The sequence below is a fragment of the Ischnura elegans genome, chromosome 10 (genome assembly GCF_921293095.1).
Source record: "Ischnura elegans chromosome 10, ioIscEleg1.1, whole genome shotgun sequence".
In the NCBI taxonomy this organism is placed as follows: domain Eukaryota; kingdom Metazoa; phylum Arthropoda; class Insecta; order Odonata; family Coenagrionidae; genus Ischnura; species Ischnura elegans.
In genome coordinates, this window is record NC_060255.1 from 32634619 (window position 1) to 32654309 (window position 19691).

A 19691-nucleotide genomic window follows, 5' to 3' on the forward strand; every position below is an offset into this window, starting at 1 on the left:
TATCTTTACAGATAATATCTTTTATTGAGTAACCAGATTTTCCTGCATTATTCTTGCTACTATTAAGATTAATATTTTCTCACACTATAGCACATTTTGCAATCATTTTGCCTCATGTCAGGTGTATATTGAAAGAGTAATTTACGCAAGCTATTTTATTTGAATTTTCCGCGTGGTAAGTTTTTCGATTATCTTAACATTGTCAATTTTCGACTTTTCGAATATCTCAAATATGTCAACGTTTTTGTCAATTCGGGTATTTTCTTTTTCGAATATAATTTTCTCCCGGTATAACTATAATCACTGTTCGTTGCTGGTGAGGGAAGAAATATTTTATTCTGATTTTATTTCGATCACGAAGAGCCGTGGGTGTAAATCCCATGGCATTTCGATGAATGTTCCGTCATCTTTGCATCACGTGGGTAGCCGTCTGTAATTGTACGCCCACGGCACGTATACCCTTATACCGTGGGCCCAATAGAAACGTACGGAATTACGTGGTTTCTATTCTGTGCGCACGGTAACGATTCTCGATCGTGATCACGATGGTGCCCTTCGCATCTATCGTAATGTTGTCGGTGAGGTAAACTAGCATTCCTTAGCTACATAACCAGGAAATTCTTTTGCCTTTGCTTTTAATAAAGCTTTGCCTGGCAGTTAATATTTCTAATTGACTAGTAAGTTTATTACTCTCGCCCGACTGAAACGCGCAGCTACTCGACGCGTACGAGGGTTAGGGGCGAACCCGAATCTCCCGTCGCGTCGTGACTGAGGGGCCGTAACCGTGGTAGCAATGGAACGGTAACCATGGCGATGGTCCTCAACAGATGTTTATAAACGCATTGGTTCAGCGGAGTTAGTGATTGCCTGCGATCACCGCTATTTATGGACTGCCCATCATTCTTCCGTCCGATACTGATTTTTGTTGAGTGGGAAGTCGCAGAAACATATAATGTCATCAGATTCATCCCTCTCCCTCACTGCCGTTTCTCGGACCGCGCGAGAATTCGTGAGTTTTGAACACATTTATAACATCGTCCTTGGAATTTTTTGTCTGTACTCAAACCTAGAGAGAATCCGAGAATTTATTTTTGGGTGATACTGAAATTAAATTGAAATTATGCTGTCACAAAATGTGAAAATTTTCATTTTATCTTAAATTTTTGTGGAGGGATGCAGCTTCCATCTTTGGTTTCGCGCCCCGGATTCAACTACATATATATGGTTGGATCCGGGGCGCAAATAAGACACGGAGGAAATTTCAGTCAAATCTGAAATGGAAGCAGTGGACGAAATTTAATAGCATTAAATATTTTTAAATCAAAATCAAATTTTTATGGCTGATTTTGTATACATCGACTGAATATTGTCATATCCCACTCTTGAAAATTCCCCTATGAAAAAATTGTATAAACCTGTATAAAATTTGTAAACATTCTTATACATTGTCATGGCAATTGTTTAAGAATGTCTACAAATTTTATACTGCAGGTTTATACAATTTTTTCATAGGGGTTGTCTTTATCAAGCAATGTGTTATAATTCATCCAGTGTGTGCCAGAATAATGAATTTTACTGCCAAAGAACGTCCACAGAATGATGAGCATTGTAATTTATATACACTTTGATTTGTCACTGTTCACATATGCAGTGTATGACTTAACCATGTTCACATTATAACTTGGTCTGTGACACAACTGAGGGAAAAAAGAGCTGAATACCTTCTTATGTCCAGCCAATATTTTCACTATAAATAATTATTGCTTTTAAGCTTTCATCACTTTTTCTTAATATCTCATCCATAAAGTTTTGCCACTCTTTCCTTATTGTCAATTAATGCAGTCTTCATCAGGCCCTCATATTTTTTGACCGTTTGATTTCTTCTATCTTCTTCTTAAGGTTTTCCAAAAATTTCTCTGTTAGCCTTTTTCTGTGATGAAAAAAGTATTTCTACATGTTCAATCTATTTGATCTTTATCATTAATTATCAGTAACACATATCAAATGTTTCCACCATTGACCAGTCTACTGACTTGCTCTCTTTGCCCGTGCCGCTTTAAAATAAAAAAACATATCCTCCAGATGTAAGTCCTAATTGCTTAGTTCCTATCTAAGGTTTATCGAGTTATCATTGAAATCACTATTTATTATTTCCGTATGTATGGCTGGTTCTGCAAGTTCAGAGCAGTCACTCATTCCAAAAAAAAATCGATACTTGAATGATGAACTCTTTTGGGTGCTCTATAAGTGAGATGAGGCATGTGATACCACTCATTCAAGGTAATAATCCTTTCCCTGGACTCCTTTTCACATTGTGGATAGTTGTTTGGGGATTTCCAAACACTTTGCTCGGGATTTACACCCAGTAGCTTCCAATCGCAATGAAATTCATGAAAGCCTAGTGACTGGTAGATTACAATGCATATAGTATGACATTAAACCTTGTCACAGCACATTTCTGTTTCACTGTTCATCACAAACTATGTCCACCAGGTTTTGAGCATACATCAAATAGCAACTATTTGATTTCTTTCCTGCAAGCTAGCTCCAAGAGGTTGAAGCCCCTCAAAGAGACCTCGGGCCCAAAAGAGGGCCCAGGATCCAAGGATTGTAGTGATTCATTGGGTGCATGGAGGTGTGACATAGGAATAGTTTTCATCAGTGCCCACCACAGCTCTAGGCAGAAATGGCTTGCCCATTTTAAGTGTAGGAGAGACAAAGCCATGAGTTAATCACCAGGGAGTCACATGTTTTAGGGATGTGGTTGTGATTTGTTTGAAGCAACTATTTTTTTTTAGGGGGAGAAGAAGCTTAAGGAGAGAAAGCTGCATCTTATTTGCCTGATAAAACAGTATCTTCATGATGAAGGGTATGCACTTGTTGCTTGAGAGTTTAAGTTATGCTGGAATTTCTCTTTTACTCCAATTTAATATCTTTCAGGTATTTGGATACCGAAGCAAGCTTAATGAATGAAGCTCCTATAACTAGGTTCTACCGAGTTTGTGACAACATAGATTTAGCCACCATATTGCAAGAATATGAGGCTTATTACCAGATACGATTTCAGAAGTATCCAAAGATTTGCAAAAAGGAGACAGAAGTGGATTGTAATTCTGAAGTGCCAAGTAATCAGAAGAAGAAGAGTATTGGTAGACCATATTCAAGCCATGTGAAAGTTAGTGATAACTCAGTGCATAAAGCAGATATGAATGAGGAACTAAAAGGTGTGAGGAAAGGCTTGACACTTTCTAAAGTGAAGTCACTAACTTCATCGGATGCTGAAAACTTTGGTGCTTTAGAAATGGGACTTAAAATTTTACCCTTAGGAGTGTGCCCAAACAATTCTGGGTCTAAACCATCGAATGTGATTCGGAATGCGGCAGAAGTATGTGAAGGACCACCTCAAGTATATAGGGAAATGATTCAAGAATTCTCTCAGGTTAATAATTTATTCACACTTGTAGGCTTAGAATTGTAATTTTTATTTGATTTAAGCTCTTTTAGGTGCATCAAGTATTATTCCATGAGCACTGTCGTCATTAAAGTAATTAATTAAATTTTGGTGGTAACAAAGATCCAGCTACATAAATTGGCTACAAATTTATTCTTCATAATTACTTATTATATTGCCATTATTTGTTTAAAAATGACAAATAATTGCTATAAAACTACAATTTCCTTTTTTTAACCCCTTTCACTGAAATGATGTGTCTAGCTCGTTATGAACTCCCGATGCCAAATTGTGAAATGACAACTGTAGCTCATCATCAGTTTTTCATAATTTCAGCACTATTTAGGGGAACAGTACAAATATATTGAAAGTTTAGCAATGCTAAAAATCGATAATGTACATAAAGAATTCATATTTCATGAAATATGATGCATTGAAAGGAATGAAATGATTTTATCTGTATTATAATTTATAATTTTTTTGACCACTCCCATTTTCTGCTGTAAATGTAATCTCTAGGAACAATAGCAATTAATTATTATCATTTTATACGAGTAGTGATAGCTGAGTTCTCAATGTCCTCGCTGGAAGAGGGTTTGTTCGTGAACAAAATGAAATAATAATCACTTTCGTCACTGTTCTCTGTTGATTACGGACTACAAACTATCGCCTCATTACCTACTATTCCATTCAAAAAGATCCACGAAAAAATCCATGAGGATTGGAGCACGATATTCAGAAAATAAAATTGAAGTGGGAGGGGTTAATTTTGGTGTGCTGCTCTGAGTGAAAATCAATTTTTTTCTTTTATGTGACTTTGTTGGTCATAGGATTGGTCATTGAATCAAAGAGCAGTGAACTGTTTTAGGAACACTGGTTAAAATCATTGTGCCCTTCCTTTCTGCTCCACTCTTAACTCAAAAAAGATAAATTACTGTGGTTCATTTCCAGAAGTGAGTCCATGCGCAAAATCAAGCATTTTGGGTATAAATGCGAGCAGAATCATACCACAGGGAGTGAAAATATTTCTGTGATTGTTTTTAGTGCCACTTGAATTATTGCTATTTATTAGGTACCCATTACTGGAATATTGGCATTTAGAAAAAAAAAGATGAGTTATTTTATCAAAGGGTTTGTAGTACCAATGGATCCATAAATATACTGCTGTCCAATATCAGCTTTTTATGTCTTTTTTTTTGCTTCAGGGTCAGGGGTGGATTACAGTTGTTGTTTGGGGGAATTCATAGCTTTCTGCAGCCCCTTGGTGGTATGCAATACTCAGGAGTGATGGATCAAGGATTGGGACAAGCAGTAGTGGGGGGTCTGAGTAAAATTACCATTCCATTTAGCATAAATTGGGTACCCAATGACCTTAGTCACCCATAGCCCTCTCTTGGATCTGCCACTGGATTGTGAGATACCAAAAGTATGTAAAATGGGCGTTAATTTTAGAGCTAATTTGTATTTCAATTCGTTAAAGTAGGTAAAGATATCAGAAAATATAACTTAACACTTTAGTACAAAGTGACAACCTCCTAAAACTTTGATTTTATCTAGTGTGTGTTTCAACCCAATGTAGGGGGCTGCTATATCCACCACGGCCTCTCAGCAATAATGCATATAAGTTCTAATATCTGTAGACATGTGGCTTTCAAGTGTTCATAAATTAATTTTCAAAAACATTTTTTTAAGCTGAAGAAATAAAAAAAATCATTGGAGAGCCACCTACGTCTTTTCAATTTTTCTGGAAATTGTGGGAAGAATAGACCTCTCTGCCCACCCCCTTAATCTGCCACTGTAAACTGTTTATCAGCTTATAAGTCATGGATCTGTGTATAATGGGATATCAATTACTTAAGTAACTGGTTTGTTCATTTTTATAATTAGCATATCTTTTTGATGGATAATTTTCAGGATATTAGATATGAAAATCCAAATGTTCATTGGAGTGACGTAATTGGCCATGAAGACGCTAAAAGGATCCTTAAGGAAGCTATTGTTTACCCAGTTCATTATCCAGAGTTTTTCACGGGAATATTGGGTCCATGGAGAGGACTGCTGTTGTATGGTCCTCCTGGCACAGGTTTGCATATAAATATAATTTGGAAAATGTACATGTTGGCTATGGATGATTTTATGTGGCCATGTATGCCCTAATTTCTGAAAAACTGTAATTTTTCTATCATGTTTCATTCATAGACAAAAGAAAAAATTAATTGTGAAAAAATGGGAGTTGACTAGGATGCTTCATAGGTAGAATATAACCAAGACATATGTGCTTGCTTTGTAGGTTTTGGAAAAGAATTTGATGGGGTGCAATGGGTAATTGATGGACATTCTTAACCCTTTCCCTACTAATAACAAAAATATGCGGCAGGATGTTTCTTGACAATAGAGACAAAAGCAGCAAATTTTGGTTGGAGATTTTTCTATTCAGGCAATCGAATGCCGAAAATATATGTTTCCTTGCTCTCCCCCTTATTTGACGGTCACGGGTTCGCAAAGTCTTAGTTTCGGGACCCAACAAAGTGGGACTTAGGCCATACCCTTGAAATCCGGGAGCAGGTACCCGGACCCCATGTCTTATATTACCCCTCTTTGTGGTAAGGGCCATTCAATTGTTCATTCAGTCAGTTTTTGAAATAAATATTTGTTCCTTTCTCAAAAAATATAATCTAAGAATTGAATTCTTTGTCTTTTGATCAGCGTTTACAAATTTTGAATGAAATTCTAGGATATATATTTACTTGTATCTTGATTTCAGTATAAATATCAACATGGAAATTGTTGCTGCGTTAAATGCGTTAATATTGACAGTAGAACTTCGTTCAAAATTTGACAATTCTCAGAATAAAACGAGAAATTCAATTTGAAGTTTACAATTTACATTCAAGCAACAATTATCCATATAGCTAATTCATATAAATGAAGCATGATTGACCGCGAACTAATGCCACTGTTAGGGTTATAAACCTTCAAAGGAAAGGTTGGTGCTGAGAGTGCGTGATTATCAGCGAGATCCTTCTTCATGAATGTCCTACAATAATGCTCCGTACGGTGAGGACGGAAGTGCCTCTTGGGGCTCAGTACTGCAGTCATGCTAAGGCGAGAACTCCACCATCTTGAAAGAGTTAATAAAAGAGGTGCAAATTGGAGGTAGAGGCAGCTCATTCATAACTTATCTGTATATGTAAAAGAGGATGTCTGTTTGACTGTCGTCTCTGCTCTTCTATACGGCTGCACATATAGAAACCAAAATTCGTGAGTAGGTGCATCACATGCTCCCAAAGCCAGCAGTGCTACTTCTGGTTGTGTTCAATGTGTTCTTCGAGTCATTTTCTCATTAGCATTTGTTATGTCATGTAATACAACTTCTGTGGTAGTACATCCTACCGGGTATGCACACTTCTTGACACGATCAAAGGGATAATACAGCTCAAAGGATTCTATATTGTACTATTAATCCTTTAGGTGCAAACCTTTTAGCTGGGGTATGCATTCACACGACTTGTTTGGTCTATACACGTATGGACACACACAACAATCAATGTTGTGGACCTGGGAATAAGCTGATCCTGTGCACGGTATACGGAAATAATGTTTTTCATTGTTTGCTGTTACATATGTATACCATCATCATAACTGCTTTGTTCCTTTACCTGCCATGTGACTATGAATTTCAAGTTTTCCACTTCTCTGGGTACTATCCTTCCTAAGCAATGCCAGGTGGCCTGCTAGTAAGTTATATATGTATGTGGACAATGGTATTAGGCTCAGACTGCACAGATAAGGGTAGCTGACTGATAATCAAGGTGTGTTAGAATTGGCTGAGGTTTAATGCCAATTCATTTGTCCATTTTCAGTCTGGCTGTTTAGCGTTCATGCAGAAGTGATAGTTTGAAAGGCATTGGATGAGTTAGAGACTGAAGTTAAAGTGGGAGGATTGTAGCTTAAATCAGTGAGGTTTGTGAGTATTCATGCATGATTAGCCAGTGGGCAACAGGTTTGTAGGCTATCATATATGCACAAAATAAACAGTGCAAGGAATATGTCAAGAATATTAATTGTTAAAAAGCCAAAGTTTTAAATTACCATGTAGCGTAAATAAATGACCATTTAGAGTAAATGAAGGCTTTTAGAAATTTATCCATTTAATTTATTATGATTTGTAGTTAAATTGGAAGGCACCAGTTTAATTATCATTTTCATTACTGTCATTTGGATGGTTTATTACAGAACTATAGGAGAGTCTTCTGATATACAGTATGTAACCTGAATTGCACATATGCCTTTTTTTCCCTTTCAATCTTGTATACCATAGTATAAGCCATGCAATTGATAAGGAATGGGCATAATACTGCAGTACGTGTTTAAATTTCAATGTAAATCATGGCTGATTCCTCTTTATCTTAAAATATTTTCACTCTGACCAGAGAAAATAAAAATTTTGTTTTTTAGAGAAAACTACAAAATTACAGAAGATATTTATAGATTTTGGAGTAAATTTGTATTCGTTATAATGATAAAGAAATGCAAATTTCACAATTATTACAATTATTTTGAAGGAAAAAGTGGCTAAATGAGACTCCTTGCTGACTTCTCTTCCTGTAAATCTTCCATGTTCCAGCATTTATAAGGATCCATAATTCTTTGGAAATCCAATTCTTTCTGTTGTTCATAGTGCATACCTGGCAGTTGTTAACTATTGGTACAGAAGTTTGACAGGAATCTCTTCATCTTTCATGAGCAGGAAAATCTTTGCTGGCCAGAGCTGTGGCCACTGAATGCAAATCTACAATTATAAGTGTGTCACCTAGTGCAATCAGCAGTAAATGGAGAGGTGAATCAGAAAAATTAATCAAGGTAAGGTACTTAAATATTATCTAACGACTTATCAGTATTTCTTTGTTTTAAATTACTGTTTCTCAACTCGAATTATCAAGTTATTTTCCCATTATTGTCTTAATTTTCTCTAAATTGTAAAATATGTGTTTTTTGTACTTAACTCCCTTTTTACTTATTGTGGTATGGTATTTGGTGGAGGTGACCGATAGCTGAGGTCATTTGCACCATGAGGAAGGGTAGGTAAGGAAGGGTGGAGAGAAACCTGGCGTCGGCATTAGCCTGCTCTTAACGAAAGGTGCCAAGGGGACCATGGCTTAATGTCCCATCTGACGGATGGAGTGTTTCGCTTGAAATGTCCTCCACATAGCATTCAAGGAGGGATCAGAGAGTCTCTGAAAATACTCTGCCACCACCGGGATTTGAACCCGAGCCGACGAGGTGGGAAGCCAACACTCTAGCCACCACACCCACCCGATCCCCCTTACTTATCGTTTATGACTATTCTCTCCAGAGGCATAGCGAGGGGTGGTGTCTGGGGGGTCCAGACCCTCTTGAAATATAAAACACAATTACTTTGCCTAATCATAAAAGAAAACAAAATATTGAAAAACTCATGAATTTAAAAAAAATTGAAAAATGAAGTGTTTTCGATTGTGAAAAGATTTAAAATTAGTTTAAAATCCTCTACATGGACTCTGCTTTTCAAAAATTTTTTCCCCTTGACCCTCCTGGTTTCTCCCAACCCTGTAGAAATGAAATTCTTGGCTATGCCACTGATTCTCCCCACTAAATTTCTTTCCTTGCCGGCATTAAAAAAATTTGTGCAACAACGTCTTCCTCATACTGTATCATGATTGAGTCTCTGCATGCAAATCTATTTTCACAAATTAGAGACGAATAGTCTCCCATAAAAAGATACATATTGACAGGAAGTTGGCATAAATCTCCACCTTAATTTTGTCATCTAATGCTGTTGACATTGAAAAAATTCCTCACTGCATTGTATAGAATTTGCAATTGAATCATAATCCAAGTACTTGGTTATTATTGTTATGTTTATTTAGGGCTGTTTTGATGATATGTAAATATTTTTATTTTACTCTGTAGGCAGTATTTGATTTAGCCCGAAGCAATGCGCCCTCAATCATACTTGTAGAAGAGCTGGATTCATTGGCATCAAGAAGAGATTCATCATTAGAGCATGAAGCTTCGAGGAGGATGAAAACTGAATTATTTCTACAAATGGATAAACTTGTTCAACACAATAACTCAATGGAAGAGGAAAAAATATTTTTCATGGCCACTTCAAATATGCCATGGTTAGTTTATCTCTAGAGAAAATAATATATAAAGGGAGTGTGGTTGTTCAGTGGGTAGAGGGCTTGGCTGCTGATTGTTGGGTCCCAGGTTCAGGTGGCCCTGGGGAGAGGAACTGGCCAGGGCTGGACCAAAAGGGGGCCGGGCCCTGGGCCACCCACCAAGTATGAGCCTTCCATTAACATAGAGGGAAATCTCACAGAATTGGAAAAAAAAAACAGAAAAAAACTATCATGAATGAGGGGATTCAACACAATATTAGCATTAATATATGGTTGACCCTGCTGATAAATAAACACTTAATCCATTAGCATTGTTAATGTAGCTCTGAACGCAACCAGTGGCATGCCAAGTGGTGTAGTCGGAAACAAGAGTTGCGCCGCGTAGCTCTTTTTGTATTTAGACCTCCCACCAAAATGGGCTTGGGCCACCCACATCCTAAATCCGGCCCTGGAACTTGTCCCCTGACCCTGAATTTGTAAAATGTACATATCTGTGGCTGTTTAATGTGGGCTCCATGTTCACCCTTCTATTTAATGTGAATTTATTTTTTTCTTAAATTTCTCTGTTTTTTTTGCCTGTGTCATAAATAGAATCTTGTAATTGATTTTTGACCTACTTTTTTACTCAAGTTTGTGCACATGATCGTGCATTGGGCATTCCTTTGCCTTAGGGTGTCTTAAGACCTTATGGGCAACAAAATTTCTTCACTAACCATGATCTTCTGACTACATGACTGATCTTCGGATCATGCACCCTCAGCACCTAAATGATGAATTTTGTAAATAAAGAATGAGTAAATGCTTGATAACTCACTTTTAGACCCCTGTCAGATTCAATATCTATAATAAGCTCAAAGTTGATGAATTAGAAGGCATCATGGGCTATACGGCTTCTGATCAGCTGCACAGTTGGGGGCAGCACCCAATCCGATTTGAGAAAACAAGGCAATAGATTACAATGAAGAGAAAAAAATTAGGATTATTTTGAATTCGTATGTAAAATGCATATAAAAAACATGATGAGACAATATCTAAGAGACAAATTTCACAATAAATTGATCATTTTCCAAACTAGGCTTCATTGTAGGGAGGATTTGTAATAGTAGAGGTTTGTTAGTGGCGGTTTCTCTCCAGTAATTTTCTCCATACACGGGAAGGGCCAATGACCTGGGAAATGACATTGTTATAAAAATTTCAGCAAATCATTCCGTGTGGAGGTTTGTTGTACAGTGATTGTACTGTGTATGTGTTTCACAGATTTTACAGCTGTGATGTGACAAAGTTCTTTTCCATAGATAAGGTAATGAATCTTTTGTTTTTACAGAAGTGCTTTGCATGACTGACTGCAGAGTAATGAAGTAATAAATGTGTTTTTTATTTTATTCTGCAGGGAAATAGATTCAGCTATGCTACGAAGGATAGAGAAAAGAGTTTTGGTGAACCTACCCTCCTCATCTGAACGTCGTCAACTTTTTGAATATTTCCTTCCACCCAGTATGAGGAAAGAATGGAGTGGACCAACGGTTTTTTGCCAACTTGATTACTCTGAATTGGCCCAGGTAATTACGCTGAAGGATAATAAAAAGGATGTTGGAATTGGTGTTGACACAAGAATGATAGACGTAGCCATTTTGGTTATTTTTGGAATACATTTCATGAGTATTCCTGTCATTTCGTACAGAAAGAAATGAAGCTTCATGGATTTTTAGCCCTTTTAAAGTTCTTCACTTTAGCAGTGTCTAATATACACATAGGTGAATTTCTGCATATTCACCATTCAATATAACTAAAACACTCATTTTGGTTTATATGTTTTCATTTTCCAATTAATCATGTTCCAGCTGCTAAAGTGCATTATTTATGGAGAATAAGATGAACATAGTACATAATTTTTATGAAAATTTTATGTTTACCCATCGATGAAAACTAATTTCTTTTTATCTATTGCTCAATAATCTGCCCCTGCAGTTATACTGCCTGGCTCACATTTTTTTTCTGACCAAGAGCAATAGAGATTGGGGTTAAAGTTTGCAAAGTTTTTCTGGTTTTTCTTTTTACATGAGATGAAATGAAATAAGGTTACTTTGAAATAAAGCCACAAAAATACACTAATAATTACAATAATCTCCCTTGAAGGCCATTTTTAGCAACATTCAGTTCATTAGGCTATCTAGAATTATTCCCCTTGTAATTTTGTTATGCCAATTTTAATGCCTACTTATATGATAATGCAATGCCCAAATGGCAGAAATGGCCGCCGCCATGCGTCATTTGAGTCTCGAATATCCGTTGTTCTTGTCAGTTTCAAAGTCCTGTCACTCTGGGTATGATTCTTCACATTTTAATTTGATACTTACCATTTCAATTTTAGGCTTCTGAAGGATACTCTGGTTCTGATATAAAATTAGTGTGTAAAGAGACACTAATGGAGAAGATGAGGGATATTTTTGCAGATCTGGAATTACGTGGAAATGGTAAATGAATTAAAATTGACTGGGAATATTATTATGCTACGTCCATTGTGTATGTGTAAAGGAATAATGATAAATTTTTTATTCTAGCCAAATTGAAAGATGTCAGTATGAAAAAAATAACAACCAAGGATGTGATGACAGCTTTAGTGAAAACAAAACCATCTGTTGCCTCTGAATCAATCAAATATAACAAGTGGAAGGATGATTTTGGGTCATCTTGATGTCTTCCAAAACATAAATCAAGAACATATATAATCAATGGTAACATATTTTATTGATCTGCATGATTGCAAATTAAAGTACAGTCTTTAATCAACCAATATAACCATAATATTCATTCCCAGTCAACATAGCAGGCTACTCCAGTAGCTTGATCTACTTGGGCAACAATTTCAAACATTTTTGCAATTAATCAGCATTGGGGACATTTCGTCTTTGCTACCCATGTATGATCAGTTTCAATTTTGTACAAGAGTGTGGATTCCTCTCATATTTTTAGAAGTTATACATAAAAACAGATTATTTCCTTTCTAGCTAGTTTTTAGTGTATAAATAAGTTCTCAACCCTGGGAGGAAAGTTGACTTATATTAACATGTCATCTTCAGGACAATGAAGAAGCACATACATATATCTAGGTGGCCATACTCAGAGCCATCCACTGTGGGAATGTATGCATATGGATGTGCCAATGAGAACAATTTTTGGCGGAAAAATTTGGTGCATTTGAAAAATACATTAATATGGAGTGTTTGAATCTCAGTCTTTATAACCATTAAAAATAATTTATGTAATGTGAAACATGCCATGGCCACATCCATAAAGCTTCCACTCTTCCCTGGAACCATACCTATTTGCCCTATTAGGTATGCAAATTTAACCTTATAATGTGTGGTCACAAGTTTTTGTCCTGTAACCAGCATCTATTTGTTTAAAAAAAATCTTTGAAATTTTGTTACAGAATCACTGTATTCCTGATTGGTAACTCTTTATTTTAATAAGCTGCAAGGGAGTGGCGTATTTTTATTTCCTTATTATCCTTTCTTAAAAGTCTAATTTTTTTAAAAGCTCATTGTGGCCTTGACCTGGTATTGTTTTTTCATACTCCTGACTGTACAATGTATGAAATTAATTTTGAAAACACAATTGAGTTCAATCAGTCAATTGAATCAACTTAGTTAAACAATTATGTCATTTTTAGATGTTGTCAATGCATACTAATTTGGCATGATTTCATTCATGCATTTTTATCCCCTGATTATTCATCCTGCCTCCATATACATAGGTAAGTCTGATTTTTTTAACAGCCACCTCTTCATGGCCTCTAACTATATTGTTTTTTCATACCCCTGGTCATGCTGCTCATGAAATAAAATTTGAAAACTCTTTTCAGTTAATCATGTTATTATTGGATAGAATAAATACATACAGTGGAACCTCGTTAAAGCGAGTACGGGCTATAGCGACACCCCCGCTATTACGAGAGATAGCCGATGCACCGTCAATTGACCCTATAATAGGCGTGTTAAAAAATTTGTTTTTACGAGACCCTTTCGGTGTTGGCTCTCGCCATAGCGAGGGTTTCACCGCCGGAAGACTTTCATCAAGACTCCTTAACCTCTGTAATTGCTAGCGATCTGTTAGAAATGAAGTTAATGGAGTGCATCTGTCTCAAATTTATGTGGTAAACTGTCGTTCGATAAATATAATGATTGACGAAACAATGCTTTGCATGATTTTTATTCAGTGCGGCGCTTATAAATTGTTTGAATAGTTGGTCGTTATTTGAGTAAGGAAATTTAGTGATGCAAAAAAACATCGCCTTTCGTCTGGATTTATGATTACGTTTATCGAATAGATGTTAATCTGTCGCCGCACCACTCCTGTTCCTGTGTATCTGTTCGCAACAGGTATATTGGCTATTATCTGCTCCACCTCCGGTAAAGCGACAATTCGTTATAGCGAGTGTTAATTAGTGCACCGTGGGGTGTCGTTATATCGAGGTTGCACTGTACATGGTAATATGTCAGGAATTTATTCATGCCTGAAGGGGTGGGATGAGTATGGTAATTGACCTCACTACTATGAAATAAATTCAAGATAAGTCATACTATGATTTTTAGATGGCAAGTGAAACACACAGTCTAATAACAGTATTAATGTGCACTGCCGGTGTCCTCTTTTGGAAGGTAGTCCTTTCTCTCTCAGTCACTTTTTGTGAGTGTATGGTACCTTCCTGGTACTATAGCCTTCTGTCTAGGTTCTGTAGGCTTACTGTCACAGTCTTGCCAGGACCTAGGGGCAGGGCTGCAGCTAGGAACTAAAGCTGGGGGAGTTTAGGTGCAACTAATACCGGGGTGTGTGGGGGCATGGAATACCCACCAGGATAAGCGTTAGGTGCGAGATTAATTAATTGCGGAATTTTAAGATAAATGGTTCAAATTGGTGAGTTTTACAGCTTTCTGAGGGATGTTTCATTAATCCTGACTCTATTCTATTAGTACCTAATATCAATCCAATTAAGTAAAATGGATTAAACTTAAAAATTTCTCTGAGCTCTGGGGGGGGGGGATTATCCCTCAAAACCCCTCGCTGCACCACTGCCTAGGGGACCTGAGGCAGTGACCTCAGCCAGGTGGCGCGGGCGTGGAATACCCACCAGGATAAGCATTAGGTGCGAGATTAATTAATTGCAGAATTTTAAGATAAATGGTTCAAATTGGTGAGTTTTACGGCCTTCTGAGGGATATTTTATTAATCCTGACTATTCTATTAGTACTTAATATCAATCCAATTAAGTAAAATGGATTAAACTTAAAAATTTCTCTGAGCTCTGGGGGGAGGGGTTTTATCCCCCAAAACCCCTCGCTGCGCCACTGCCTAGGGGACCTGAGGCAGTGACCTCAGCCAGGTGGCGGTTCATCCATACCAGCACCATTCTTTCTCAGAATATGCTGAGGCATTTTCAACCCATATGTGTGATGTGTTCAACATATTTTGAGCATGTTCTGAGCGTATGTAAATGTTGCGGAGGGTATATGCACAAAATATGCTCAAAGCGCGTGGAAAAAGTATGTTCAGCATATTCTCAAATTATGCTCAACATATGTTTTTAACATATGTTCAGCATGGTATCCAATTAAGCTCAATATGTTTTTATCATATGCCCATCATTCTCTCAAAATATGTTCAGCATAAGGTTGTGTCCATTTAATGCATTCTCTCACGACTTTGCAATACCTATACTTATGGGTATTGGCTTCGCAACCGTCAACAATGGAAGTGTTGATCCCCTTCCTGCCAAGTATGAGGTTCGAGCAGTAATCTGATTTCTCCACGCAAGGAAGTTACCGCCCGTAGAGATTCATCAGCAACTGGCTGAAGCTTATGGTGAAGAGTGCATGTCTGCTCAGCACGTCCGCAAATGGTACATGGCTTTTGCTGAGGGTTGCACAGAAGTTCACGATGAAGAATGGAGTGGAGGATCGCCGGTTTTGGATATGATTGACGAGAAGATCAACAGTAAGCTGCTCAAAGATTGGAGGGTCACTGTACGTAAAATTGTTGAGTGCATTCCTGAAGTTTCCCACAGCAGAATTGAAAGAACTTTAACAGAAACGTTGGATTATTGCTGGGTGTGTGCTTGCTCGGTCCCCCAGATACTGACTGATGAACACAAGGAGCAACGCCTTGACTGTGCTCACAAAATTTTTCAACAATGTGAGCGGGGAGGCAACAAGGAGAAGTTGTTGGACTCTATTGTTACGGGAGATGAAACGTGGGCGTTTCATTACACCCCCGAAACAAAATTTTGTTAGCAAAAAGTGTTAACACTTGGTGGCAAACGCTTCATGGGCGATGATGAAGTCTGAGCAGAGGTCACACCCTTCCTCATGGTTTGGCGGGAGACTTCTTCAACTTAGGGATAGAAAAGCTGGAGCGTCTTCAAAAGTGTGCAAAAACAATGGAGACCGCGTTGAAAAAAAAGACAAAAGTTTAACCTTTTCAACGATGTGAAAATTAATAACAATTAACAAAATTTTCTATTTGTAAAAAATTTGGGAACCTTACTTTTGGTATAATCCTCGTATAGCCCTGCATGTAAATGTTACCCAGCAAGCAAAGGGGCTGAATGTCTAGGACATATGTCTTAATCTTATGCCTGGTGATCTCTAACTCCACAGAAAGGTGACAACAAAGAGTTTTCCATTATTATGAAAGGTATTCCACTGGTTATTTAAGGTTTATATGAAGTATTTTGTGAAACCTATCCCTTCTTAGCAAATTGAACTTCTCTCTTCAATACCCCAAGGCCTATTTCATGTCATTCTATCCATAAATCCCATTCTCTTCCTCACCCTTCCCTGCTTGCCTAACATTCTTCCCTGTAACAGAGATTTTAACATCCCCTCCAAGGTTAATAGGGTGGTTTCCTATAATTTTTTTATTGCCTTGATCGAAAGATTATTACTCCTGGAGTACACATTTCATGCTCTTAGATTTTCGAATGTTGATATCTATTTTTCGCGATTAAACGAAAAGTGAAAAATTTCAAGCACCCGAAAATGCGACGGCTAAGTATAGGAATGATGGGAAAAGTCTGTGTGACATATTTCTGGTTCCCCCTGCCGCCCTGTGAGGTGACCTTGAGGCGAGGCTTGAGCGCTGATACGACGTAGGCTGCTAGCAGGTAGTGCTTGGCCTTAATAAGGATTATTAATACCTTATCAAACAAAGGAAACTTTCCGATCTTAGCCAGTTTTAAGAAGTGATTATTAAGAGATGTTTCCCTGAGCTCTGTGCCTCATGCATGCATTGGTAATCTCAGATGATGTGAAACTCCTATCCTCTCGTGTAGAAACTAGGTCCCTGTGATGTGACGTGGAGTGGAATCACATGGGCGCCAATATGGCCTTTATCAAATGAGGTTAAAATTGACCATTGCCATTTGTTTAAACTGGGATTTCTAAAACCAAATAATTTGTATATTATGAAAACCCTAATGGTGGGTAACGAATAGCAATCAATGCATTTCATTTTCTTTGATGAAGGAAACTACCCTATTCTTGCTGTAACCAAACCATTTATCTCTTCTGTACCACCTCTAGATGTTTCCTATTCCTTTTCCACCCAGTCTAGCACTTCATCATTCCTCTTTCTTTCCAGAAGTATCACTGCATATCATGGTAATACCCTCACACATGATTCATTTAACAGTCAGACTTTGGTATTTAATCCTTTATTTTTCACATTCTGGCAGACTCACAATCAGTACCCCCCTGACTTGAGCTACCACAGCATCTTCTTCCTCTGCGTAGTTTTGTTGGCTTAGGAGGAGAAGATGGTTTATGTTACCAGACAAACAGTGTGAGGTAAACAAGATGTTTCCATTTTCCCTGTTTCCTCAGCACATTGATGTAGGTACTGGTGAGCAATGTAAATGCATCAACTGAAGAAGAAAAACAAATCCTTGACTAAATCTTCTAATAACACAAAAGCGATTGCTTAGTTCTGTTCTGTGCTAGAGTGCTGTGATATCATGGGAAAGATGAATTTCAGGTAATCATTTCTAAGTATTAGAAAAGAATATAAAATACATATGTTGAAATTGGTGGTAACACAAAAGGAAAAAGTGTAGCGTTTTAGGGGAATGGTGTGAGGAAGCCATTTCAGCATATGTATTGTAGATTGAATAAGTGAAAGGAAGATGAAAAAATAGTAACCCTCTCGAGTTCTGTAACAATAGGGCCTGTTCGCTGTCCGTTTGAAGTCTGTTGATAGCCTGTTGGAGATTTATAGTGAACAGAGTATGGATAGCCTATTAACAATCTCGGGCCACACACAAATGGGAACAACTTAAGAACAGCCTTCCAACAGTTTGTATGTATGTACTCTGTTTGCAGCTTGTTCCTTAACAGGCAGCTGCCTAGGCAACAAGCACTTCGGGAACAATGGTGAATATACTCTCAACAGGCAGGGACTGGTTGGCTGTCCATTTCTCCCAACCTGTGCCAGATTTAGGGGGAACCACAGTGGTTTTTATCTCCCCCCCAATTTCATTAATTCAATTATTTTTTATAGTTTAATCGTTTTTTAACTTTCTGAATTGCTCAATTTCATCAGTTGTGAAGAATAAAAGTGAAATTTTAAAGACTAGGGAGATAACAGGCAAGTAACCATCTCACAGGTTTGGAACAGACAACCCACACAGCACAAAGTGAATAATATGCACATAATATTCAAATATTATGCGAATATTATGCCACCACAATGGTATAAAACGTGCATAATATGTACATAATATGTGCATATAAATGGTATAATGTCCTCATAAATTGCGATATATGCGCATAATATGCGGAATATATGCACTGATGGAATGGCATAATATTTGCATATATACGGAATATATGCACCTTTTATGTACATAAAAGGTGCATATAAATGGTATAATGTCCTCATATATTCCGTATATATGCAAATATTATGCCATTCCATCAGTGCATATATTCCGCATATTATGCGCATATATCGCAATTTATGAGGACATTATACCATTTATATGCACATATTATGTACATTTTATGCACAATTTATACCGTTGATGTGGCTATATATATGCACATATTATACCCATATATATGCTCCTTTTATGTACATATTATGCACGATTTATACCATTGATGTGGCTATATATATGCGCATATTATACCCATATATACCATTTATATGCACCTTTTATGTACATATTATGCAAAATTTATACCATGGATGTGGCCTAAAATATATGCGCATATTATGCCCATATATACCATTTCTATGCTCCTTTTATGTACATTTTATGCATGATTTATTCCATTGATGTGGGCTGCCATATAGTTGCATATTATGCACATATATACCATATCTACGTACCTTTTATGCACATTTTATACCGTTGATGTGTGATAATATGCAGTTACATATTATATTCGAAAATTACATAAATAAAAAGTGATTTCTGGAAACGAGGAGAAATTTAATAAATCATTCATCTAGAGACACCATAGGTACATTGCACTAAAACAGGGCACAATCCTCCTACCTTCAGCGTTGTATCACAAATTTTCAAACATTCAGTTAGGAGTCCTATATCATCGCAAATTTGGTTGAAATAACATGTAAATGACATCTAAAGGCAAACATTCACCCTTCCATAATCGTTACTCATGAAATTGAGATTAAAAAGCACAAAGTATGTCACACGAATTCACAATCACAACACTCGCGATGATTCCTTCCATGACATCCGCATGGTTGAACATCTACGGTCTTTTCTTAACGAATGTATTATAAATGGTCCAAAATGTGATTCCAAACCACTAAAAGGTCTTCTAATCGCATAATTGTCTATGACTTATAGAGTTGTGGCGAGCAATCACGCTAACGATGTAAGCAAGCCGTTCTTGAAAATACACTCAGAAACAATAAAGATCATATTGTCACTAATAATCACAAATTAAAATAATTATATGCATATATCATCAAGTATGTGATATCTTCAGGGCGAAAGTGCAGCTCACAACCTGGATCAGTACCTAAGTGCCAAAACTTCGTCTTTCCTT

At 37.1% G+C, this 19691-nt stretch overlaps 1 protein-coding gene across 2 annotated transcripts; it reads left to right on the forward strand.

Annotated features, from left to right (window-relative positions):
* Window positions 1–488: 488 nt before the first annotated feature.
* Window positions 489–13113, forward strand: LOC124167134 (katanin p60 ATPase-containing subunit A-like 2). 2 transcript variants are annotated; one of them, XM_046544931.1, is made up of 10 exons: window positions 489–1009; window positions 2799–2869; window positions 2941–3439; window positions 5366–5534; window positions 8202–8314; window positions 9404–9615; window positions 11006–11174; window positions 11987–12089; window positions 12177–12350; window positions 12696–13113. In XM_046544931.1, exons 1-9 carry the CDS (start codon window positions 953–955, stop codon window positions 12308–12310), a joined length of 1527 nt encoding a protein of 508 aa, XP_046400887.1. In that variant the 5' UTR covers window positions 489–952; the 3' UTR covers window positions 12311–12350; window positions 12696–13113. The 2 variants fall into 2 exon arrangements, with proteins under 2 accessions (XP_046400887.1, XP_046400888.1); XM_046544932.1 differs by lacking the exon at window positions 2799–2869 and having other exon boundaries at window positions 490–1009.
* The last annotated feature ends 6578 nt before the right edge of the window (window positions 13114–19691 follow it).

Bases quoted from the DNA above. Each gene is read 5' to 3' on its own strand.
- LOC124167134 (XM_046544931.1), top strand. From the start codon at position 953: ATGTCATCAGATTCATCCCTCTCCCTCACTGCCGTTTCTCGGACCGCG. The intron at 2,870-2,940 runs GTATGCACTTGT...AATATCTTTCAG, and splicing joins CAGTATCTTCATGATGAAGG to GTATTTGGATACCGAAGCAA. The intron at 12,090-12,176 runs GTAAATGAATTA...TTTTTATTCTAG, and splicing joins TCTGGAATTACGTGGAAATG to CCAAATTGAAAGATGTCAGT.